Source organism: Vicia villosa, linkage group LG2 (assembly GCF_029867415.1).
Source record: "Vicia villosa cultivar HV-30 ecotype Madison, WI linkage group LG2, Vvil1.0, whole genome shotgun sequence".
In the NCBI taxonomy this organism is placed as follows: domain Eukaryota; kingdom Viridiplantae; phylum Streptophyta; class Magnoliopsida; order Fabales; family Fabaceae; genus Vicia; species Vicia villosa.
In genome coordinates this window covers 148,838,263-148,848,290 of record NC_081181.1, presented here as the reverse complement: position 1 = coordinate 148,848,290, position 10,028 = coordinate 148,838,263, and the positions used below count along the sequence as shown (strand labels likewise).

General features: G+C 35.1%; 2 protein-coding genes across 2 annotated transcripts; one reads left to right on the top strand and one right to left on the bottom strand.

Moving 5' to 3' along the window:
* The first annotated feature begins 784 nt into the window (after nt 1-784).
* LOC131652405 (ACT domain-containing protein ACR8) lies at nt 785-3,602 on the top strand. The gene is made up of 7 exons (XM_058922253.1): nt 785-1,193; nt 1,585-1,630; nt 1,724-1,838; nt 1,917-1,984; nt 2,085-2,651; nt 2,767-2,871; nt 2,962-3,602. The coding sequence occupies exons 1-7, from the start codon at nt 1,132-1,134 to the stop codon at nt 3,322-3,324; spliced, it is 1,326 nt and encodes a 441-aa protein (XP_058778236.1). The 5' UTR covers nt 785-1,131; the 3' UTR covers nt 3,325-3,602.
* A 1,490-nt stretch (nt 3,603-5,092) lies between these two features.
* LOC131650292 (F-box/kelch-repeat protein At3g23880-like) lies at nt 5,093-5,779 on the bottom strand. The gene has a single exon (XM_058920006.1). The coding sequence runs from the start codon at nt 5,777-5,779 to the stop codon at nt 5,093-5,095; it is 687 nt and encodes a 228-aa protein (XP_058775989.1).
* Between the last annotated feature and the right edge of the window lie 4,249 nt (nt 5,780-10,028).

Sequence of the window (10,028 nt, the reverse complement as noted above, 5' to 3'; positions counted from 1 at the left end):
CCTCTTGTGGTTTGGATAGTTTTTTACGTCAAAACTGCTCAAATCGCACCGCAAACACCTTTAGGATAGTGTATATTCCACCAATTATATCTATTATTTAATTTAATTTAATTAATTATTTCTAAAGTATTTTAAACTAAGGGTAAATTTATCAAACTTTATTTTTGTATTGAGTACATAAGAATAATAAGTCAAATAAAATATTTGAATAGGAGATGCTTAACCCTCTCATTGTAAGAGCTTCTAATTCTACCATAAAACTTGATTATGGAAGACACGACTACAAAGAGAAGTACAAGAAAACGGAACCCGAGAGGGTTGGCCTAGTGGGAGGGTGCTTGGGTCTCAAGGGTTTGCTCCCCTTGAGGTCCTGAGTTCGAAGGTGCCTAGGACCAACTTTCGGAGGCTACGTGGGGGAGCCTAAAAAATTCCTCTCGGGTGGATTAGTCGGCACGGAAGGAAGGATACCACTCTTAAAAAAAAAAAAGTACAAGAAAACGGCCAAAATCGAGTAAGTGACACAGACAGTGAAAGCCGATAAAACCGTTGTTAACGTGCGGAGACCATAATTTGGGTCGGCAAAATTCCCCCTCAATTCCACCCTCGACAAGGGCCCCACCCGAATTGCCACATACCATTTCCTATGTGCTCATCTGTACACGTGTCACATTTCTTTGTTGCCCGATCACACACTTCAGCCACACGATCAATCAACCGGCCAAAAAACACTTACGATAAGTATTAAACACGGTGTGAAACAGCACAAAATTCTAATAAGAGTCAACGCAACACGCGCTACTCACGCCATGTGATTTGAATGTGTGTTGTGTTCCATTAAACACCCACACCTTCCTCATATTTTACTACAACTTGTTTCATTTCAAATTTCAAAATAATCAAAAACCGGAACGACCAAATATCTATAAATATTTTTTCCATATATAAATAGGTCGTAACTTTACACAAGCGCAAGAGTTAAGAACAAAACGTGCTTTCTGACAGAGAAAAGAGTATTCAACACTCAGATCGCACAGCAAAGAGAGAACCCAGTTTGAGTTTGTTAAGGTGATTTGTGACGGTTGAGGTTTTAGCAGATAAAAGGTTACGGTTTCTCGGATCATAACAAAAGCTATGGAGTGGCCTGCTTGTACGGATGAATATGAGAAGCTCTTATTAAGGATGAGCACACCAAGGTTTGTTAATATTTACTTCAACATGTTATTTTTTTTTGTTGTTGTTGATTTTGTTTAATCTTTGATCATGTGTTTTGAATGATGAGAACATGTTTTGTTTTTTAGTTTGAAAACATTTGTGAGTATTTTTGATGTTTATTTGTTGTTTTTTTTTTTTTTTTGGTTTCTTTTACTCTAGTAGAAGTTAATTTCAGCAAGCAAGAATGTTCTTTGTCTATGACGGTTTATCTTGCTTGGTTGCAATAATTCATTTTAAAATATTTTCTTGACTTTTCTAGTCAATTTTTATTTATTTTTGACTTTTCTGTACTTATCTCTTCTAGGTTCTAGCATTAATTTCTCCATCTAGAACGTTTTTGTACCCAATTTTTGACATTTTTGTATGAAACAGGGTTGTTATTGACAATGTCGTGTGTTCCACTGCTACTCTTGTCAAGGTAACATTCATAAGGAATCATTTTGTTTTTTTCATTTTAATTTTGAAAAGTTCAAATTAATAATAATAGTTTCTTGTTTGATGAAATTTATAGGTTATTAGTGCAAGAAGACATGGTAGTTTACTTGATGCAATTCAAATTCTCATTGATCTAAACCTTGTAATTAAGAAAGCTTATATATCTTCTGATGGCAAATGGTTCATGGATGGTAAGCTTGTATTCATTTCCCTTTTGAAGTTTTCAATTTGATTATGTTATTCTGCTTAATTGGCTATTCAATGTACAGTTTTTCATGTTGTCGATCAAAATGGAAACAAGCTAATCGACGAGAGTGTTTTAAAGTATATAGAACAGGTGAGACAGTTAGAACAAGACATTATTGATAATATAAGAAGTTGAATCCTTGTTAATGTTGTCAATGTCAATCTTAATTTTTGATTGTATGTTGCAACAGTCGCTTGGGAGTGTTCACAGTGTGAGGACTAGTTGCTCGAACGGTCTCACTGCGCTTGAATTATCGGGAACCGATAGAGTTGGTCTTCTATCGGAGGTTTTCGCAGTACTTGCTGATCTTCAATGTGATGTTGTTGAAGCTAAGGTTTGGACTCACAATGGCCGCATTGCTTCTTTGATCTATGTTAAAGACTGCGATTCCGGAGCAACTATTGATGATTCTCAAAAGATTAAAAAGATTGAAGTTCGTTTAAGAAATGTTTTGAAGGGAGACAATGACATTAGAACTGCGAAAACTTCGGTCTCTATGTCTGTCATGCACAGTGAAAGAAGATTGCATCAAATGATGTTCGCTGATCGTGACTACGAGAGGACTCCCATTCTCAAGCTCATTTCCGATGACACTGTAGTGACGGTCCAGAATTGGGCGGAAAGGGGTTATTCAGTTGTGAATGTTCAGTGCAAGGATCGAATTAAACTATTATTTGATGTCGTATGCAATTTGACAGACATGGAATATGTTGTTTTTCATGCGACCATCAACACGAATAGTAACCAGGCTTACTTGGTAATTAATTACTCATCAACTTCCTTACTTGAAATGCCGTATATATGTTTGCTTATAGTTTATGTTCTAAGTTTTGTTTATTGATATTCAAATTTCGATTCATTAATCATTTCAGGAGTTTTACATAAGACACAATGATGGCACGCCAATTAGTTCAGAACCAGAACGACAACGCGTAATTCAATGTTTAAAAGCTTCTGTGGAGAGAAGGGCATCTGAGGTATATGTTTGTCGAATCATTTTTTTTACGATTATAACCTCTGCTTATGGAGTGTTTAAGACTGATTAGTCCTTAATTGTGTGATTACAGGGTGTTCAACTAGAGTTATGCACAGAAGACAAAAAGGGACTTCTAGCAGAAGTGATGAGAACCTTCAGAGAAAATGGACTTAATGTTACAAGAGCTGAAATATCCACCACAGGAAAAATGGCTACAAATGTTTTCTATGTAACAGATGTGATTGGACACCAAGCTGATCCAAAAATCATAGAGTCTGTTAGGCAGAAAATTGGGTCAAGCAGTTTGGAAGTGAAGGAATTACCATTGGTATATCATGAGAAGGCAGAAAGAGAGGATCAATCAGGTGGAATTGGTGGTGCAGTGTTGTGGTCTATTGGGAGCCTTGTGAGAAAGAATTTGTATAGTTTGGGATTAATTAAATCATGCTCTTAAAGCATATGCTTGTGTATGATAATATCATTTGCTTAAGATTAGGTTTGTGTATATAAAAAGTTAAGAATGATGGAAATTGGTGATAGTTAGTAGTTTGAAAGATGAAAGTTGTGCATACTTGGATTAATGGTTGCTGGTAGAAAAAATTTAGGTAGAAAATTGGACAGAACAAATTTGGTTAATTTGTTCATTTAGTACTTGGGTCATGTGTACATATATATACTTATTTTGGCTGTTAATATATCAAATATAGTGGTTGACTTGACTCCAATTTTATATTTGAGCTCTCTCTTCCTTGCAACTTCCTTCTTGCTCTAGGTTTTGCAATTACTAGATTTTTATTGGATCTTTTAAGTTGGCATCATTGAAAGGTTATATATTATCATTAGATTATAATGTATGCAAATTTATGTCCATTATGCAACAAATTTATGCAAATTTGATACTTCGCCAAAAAAAAAAGGAATTATGTCAAGCCAAACCTGAATCGAGTCGCCGGACCGCACGCTAGTTCTATTACACTACCAGTAATTGCTTACAAAAGAAGAAGAAATCACATTATAATATTATCTACCATGAAATGATACATTAAAGTCAGTTGAGTTATTCCTATTTTCTATCTCCATGGACAGAATATATGTTTAAGCAGACCAACTTTCAAAGAATGAACCACCTTTCTTAGATCATCTTTGCCAACTTTCCAAATTGTTCTCAGAAAAACCTGTAAAATGATTTCCAATAGCTTCAACTTCTATTAGTATTATTTGTTGGTTTCATGATTAATTGAAACATTTATGCCTAAATCAACTTCATGAGTGCGATAGTCATTAAAAACTTAGGACAAGGTTGACAGAAAATGAAACCCATTGCTATTATCATGCCAAGAGATCCGATCATAATAAATTAATGAAAATCTCAAATTTATGAGCAAATTAAACACATTGCTATGATTGATATTGGAGCTATTGTAACTAATATTTTTTATTTTCCCATTACTGTCATGTAGAAGTTGAAACCTTTGAATAATTTAGAATTGGGAAGAGTTGCAAGCAATTCTACAGAAAAATGTTCAATAAGAATTAAAATTGTATTGTAAAGTTTGGTCACATATCATGCGTAAATGAAAAAACTGCAAATCACTAAGAATTAATTATTTTTCCCTCTCATTCACATTTATATATATTCATTCTCTATCTAATATTGAATTAAGCTTGTTTGAGGCTAAGGATTGCATAGCAACTTTTAATTGTGAATCAAATTATATATGAAGCAGAATGAATGTTTAACTAAATAAAATGTAATGTAGGGTGGCAAAACCAGCAACACTAACTAACAAATAAATGAAAAATAAGAGTATTTTCCCAAGTCACATATTCCATACTTCATAAACTAGCATTAGCCCCACATGAAGTCAGTAGTAAACATACTATTACCTAAAATAAAACAATAACATCTAGAAAGGAGATATCAAACTCTCAACATAAAAAAGTGGTGCCACCTTGTGATCATAGATATTGTTTTGCATTTCAGGAGTACTAAAAGTTTTATTTATAGAGTTATAGACAACCAAACCATATCCCCCCTTGTTATAGAACTCCATCAGCAATTGATCATCCTCTGAAACATATAACACCTTCACATAGCAGTAAAAACTACCTATACCTTGATCTGGGTGAGGAACAGTAAACAATTTAGTCCAAGATTTTTCATTCCCGTATTCCTTCATGATCCAAACATTAGAAAATTTGTCTACATTAGAAAGGATAGATTAACAACCCCTCAATGTCCCCAAGGCAACGGGAAGTTCGGATCCTGTATCATCATCATTATAAAGAGGGGGTGAAAGCTTTTGATATGACTCCTTCTCTAAATCAAGAGAAATAATGACGTTGTCCCGTGGCAAATTAGTATCATATGCAATCCAATTAATAGTATCATTCACAAATATTCCAGGTTTACTAATGTGATTAGAACATGGAAAGTCTTGAATACTTGTCCAATAATCCGTCCCCAAAGTGTGAATGTTAACTCCTACTATGCTATTAAAGTAACCAATAGCAATAACCTTATAATTACTAGCCATTCGATCATACACTAAAGTATATAAGTTTTGAAAACATGTTTTCAAAGGAGGCAATACTTTGGATTTTCCAGTAGAAGGATTATACAAAACAGCTAAAGATTCATCTATCCCAAAACAGAGGATACCGTCACAAGTGGTAATTGCCAGACGAGTGCGTCCATTATTAAGAACCCCAGTTAGAGTTTGACTGAGGTGTTTTACGGTAACAAGGGAGGCAGAGGTGAAAAAAGAGGATATTGTGGAATGACACAGAAGGAACTCACGCGAAGAACGAGTAGATGATAGGAAGAGGTGGTGGTGGTCGCGGCGGGAGGTTGACAAACTGAGTTGCTTCCTGGCGAAATTGGAATCAAGAGAGATAAAGAATTCCATGATTTACAGACGCAACAGAGTTGAAGGAGTTGTTTCACGGAGAGTCTACACAGTATATCTGACACTAAATCCAACGGGAGATTTGGCGGTGTTAGGGTCACTGACAGAGAAGAAGAAGAAGAAGAAGAAGCCGCCGTCATATCTAAATCCGAAGTGAGAATGAAAGACAACTTCAACTTTTTTGTCACGTAACTCTTCTTATTTTAGGTTTAGTTAGTTAATACTAACACAAGACCTAGGTAGCACTTTAAACACCTGCACTTGGCACTTGCCATTGAGCTAGCCGAGGGCTGGACATATTTTTCTATTACACTTTCGTTTTAATTATATTTTAACTTTCTTCAAATTTAAGGAGAAAAATTTATCAATTTACTTTCTTCAAATTTTATGGCATTTATTTGCCTTTGATACTATTGATTTTAGTTGTTATACTCATATTTCATTATCAAAATTGTACGCGTAATAACATCTATCTTCATTTCATTTTATAAATCTGCAAAATATATAAATCTTTAACAAAATTTTAATATTAGGAATGAAAAAGAAATTTTTAAAAAAAATAAGGAAAGAGAAACATTTGTCCATTTACTTTCTTCAATTTTTATGGTATTTATTTGCCTATGATACTCCTGATTTTAGTTGTTATACTTATATTTCATTTTAGCCAATTGTTCTTGTCATAAGAATTATTTTTCATTTCATTTTATAAATCTGCAAAATATATGAATCTTTAACAAAAAATCAAAATTAGGGTTGAAATAGTAAATTATAAAAAATAGATCAATCATATGGTTGATATATAAAAGGGTTAAGTATGTTTTTGGTTCCTATAAATACCTCAAATTTTATTTTTAGTCCCTATTAAAAAAATGACATATTTTGGTCTCTATAAAATTATTATGCACGTAGTTTTAGTTCTACTGTTAAACCGATGTGTATTTTTGAATCATTATTTTACAGACATGTTAAAAATGTTATAAAAGTTCCTTGAGATTTGCATTACTTTTATCATTATCTTTTGAAATTTAAAAAGTTCATATTTAATTCTTATTATAAAAAATTCTATAATTTGGTAAAAAAATTTTTATAATATTCTAAACACGTATGAAAAAATAATTCAAAAATTTAAAATTTTAAGGGTAATTAAATAATTTTCAAAATTTTTAAAAAAAGTAGGGACTAAAAATGCATGCATAAAAATTTTATAGGGACTAAAATATATTATTTATTTAATAGGAACTAAAAATAAAATTTAAAATATTTATAGGAATCAAAAACATATTTTTTTTTTGACCAAAGCAAAGTTAACTTCTTTCATTCATAATAATAGTTTCAATACAACGAGGAATAATGTTAATAGAACTACGACAAGACCAAGAATTGGCCGCCTTTGAAATACAATGGGCAACCATATTCGCTTGACGCTTAACGAACTCTACCTCAAAGTTCGGAGAATGGGAAAGTAAAAATTTAATAGATTGAATAATAAGATTAAATTCGGAACCACCTTTGTTACTAGAATGAATAGCTTGGACAACTTGTAGAGAATCACCCTCGAAAATAACATGATCAAGCTGGAGTTCTAGAGCACTTTGGATAGCTTCCTTTAACGCCAAAGCTTCCGCCTCTAGGATAGAAAACAACCCAACATCCCAAGCAACACCCGCATGAATAAAATTCCCCAAGTTATCCCGGAAACACCAACCTCGATTCGTAGTACCTTGATGCCGATTAAAACCCGCATCAACATTGCACTTTAACCAACCGGGAGGGGGGGGCTCCAAGTTATAGAGGACGGAGGACCAATCCCACCCTCCCGGGGATTTTGAGCCAACCACCACTCTTGCCACTTGTGGACCGCTAACCACCCAAGCCTTGAAGCTTCCTCCTTCTCATTATTCCAAATAAAATCATTCCTATTAAACCACAACAAATCAATCATCATAGCAAAACTTCCCGAAACCTTCTTGTCCATCCTATTGCACAAGTTCAAAATAAGAGATCGAATATCATTGGAATGAAGGAGGAACGGTGATAAAATGTCGGACAAACCTGCAAATCTCCAGCACTCGAGAGTCTCAGGGCATCCAAAGAAGACGTGCCAATCATTCTCCTCCTCCACCCCACACAACTGGCACATAATAGGACAAGGAACGTGGTGTTGTCGAAGACGGACCCGGGTAGGCAAACAACCCGAACAAATTCTCCAAAGAAGATGTTTCACCCTCGGGGGGGCAAGAATAGACCACAAACCATTCCAACTAGCCTCATTATTATCTTGAATAGGTGGCTTATTTCTACCCATCCACACACGATAACCGGATCGAACACTATACTGACCATCTTTCTCTTCCCTCCACACCAAGCGGTCCGTAACCACATCCTCAACTAACGGGACACAAGTAATAGCTGCCACTCCTGGAAAGTCAAACAACTCTTTAATCCTCCTCAAATTCCATTGTTTAGCAAAAGGCGATAACAAATCTTTAACGACCAGATTATAGATGCCCTGATGTTGAGGTCCCGGGACACACCTAAACTCCTTACCCCGAATCCAAGGCTCCTGCATTACCTTAATCTGGCTACCATCACCTATACTCCACCTGCATCCGAGCTTAAGAACATCTCTAGCTTTCCAAATACTCCTCCAAACAAAACTAGGATTAAAACCAATGTTAGCTTCAAAGAAAGATGTATTTGGGAAATACCTTGCTTTGAAAATTCTGGCCACTAAGGTGTGCGGGTGACTCATAATATACCAACCTTGCTTAGCCACCATAGCCATATTAAAAGCTCTAAAGTCTCTGAATCCAAGACCACCATCCCTCTTAGAACAAGCTAATCGCTCCCATGCCATCCACCGAATACCCTTACTATTAGACCCTCCTCCCCACCAAAAGGCATTCAACATTCTCTCTATATCAGTAATCGCTGCTTCAGGCAAAATAAAAATACTCATCACATAAGCCGGGATAGCTTGGAGAACTGATTTGATCATGACTTCTTTACCTGCTTTTGACAATGAACGGCCCTTCCAAGAATTAATCCGTTTCCAAATACGATCTTTAATGAAAGCAAAAGTAGACTTTTTACTCCTCCCGATCATAGAAGGCAGACCTAAGTACTTGCCGGTACCTAAAACATGATGCACTCCCATGATGTTTGCCAGATCTTCCTGAGCCAGTAAACTCAGATTCCGACTGAAAAAAACCTCCGATTTGGATAAGTTGATTTCCTGACCAGAGGCTTTTGCATAGATATTCAGAATCCCCATAAGATGGGAAGCTTCCGCCACATTTGCCCTGCAAAAAAGAAAACAATCGTCAGCAAAAAGCAGATGCGACACGCTAGGTGCCCCTCTGCAGATTTGAATCCCATGGATATCCCCTCTCGCAGCAGAGCCCTTAATGAGAGTTGAGAGCCCTTCAGATATGAGAATAAAAAGATAAGGCGACAGTGGGTCGCCTTGCCTGAGTCCACGTCCTGGTAGAATAGGTCCAACTGTGTCCGAGTTAACTAGAACCGAATAGTGAACAGACGTCACACACATCATCATCCAGTGCGTCCACTGATCCGAAAAACCCATCTTAATCAGCACACTACGTAAGAAACCCCAATCCACTCTATCATATGCCTTACTAATATCGATCTTAAGAGCTAACTGGGCTCTCCCACCTTGAGTCTTTCTCTTGAGGGAATGGATGATTTCAGATGCAATCATGGCGTTGTGCAAAATAGACCGACCCTCAACAAAAGCAGATTGTTCCTCTGAGATACAATTGTTAAGAAACGGCTTCAGCCTATTTGCCAACGCTTTAACAACAATCTTATAAATGACATTACACAATGAAATTGAAAGAAAACATAAAGAAATAATTGAAATTAATGTTGCATTTTGCTGCTATGAGTATCTTCCTTTAAATGGAGAATAATATTATAATTTGAGTGAGATATATAAATTGAGAGATAAATGAATATTATTGTGATTTAGTAACCGTTATATAAAAAAATAATAATTTTTTTCATTGAATAAGTTATTTATTTTTCTTAACGTAAAAATTTAAACATTAATTAAACGTGATTTGATTGAATACTAATAATTGGTGATAACTGATTTTAATTTACTATTATTCTAAAACCGACTTTCGAAATTTGATTGGTTATCAAATTTAATCGAGTTTTTAATTATTTGTTGTTTGGTATCCTTATGTTAAAACCATCATTTCTAAAATATTAAATCTCTAAAATG

Excerpts from the sequence above, each read along its gene's own strand:
- LOC131650292 (XM_058920006.1), bottom strand. The coding sequence starts at position 5,779 with ATGGAATTCTTTATCTCTCTTGATTCCAATTTCGCCAGGAAGCAACTC.
- LOC131652405 (XM_058922253.1), top strand. The coding sequence starts at position 1,132 with ATGGAGTGGCCTGCTTGTACGGATGAATATGAGAAGCTCTTATTAAGG. Across the intron at positions 1,631-1,723 it reads CCACTGCTACTCTTGTCAAG|GTTATTAGTGCAAGAAGACA; the intron begins GTAACATTCATA and ends TGAAATTTATAG. Across the intron at positions 1,839-1,916 it reads TGGCAAATGGTTCATGGATG|TTTTTCATGTTGTCGATCAA; the intron begins GTAAGCTTGTAT and ends TTCAATGTACAG.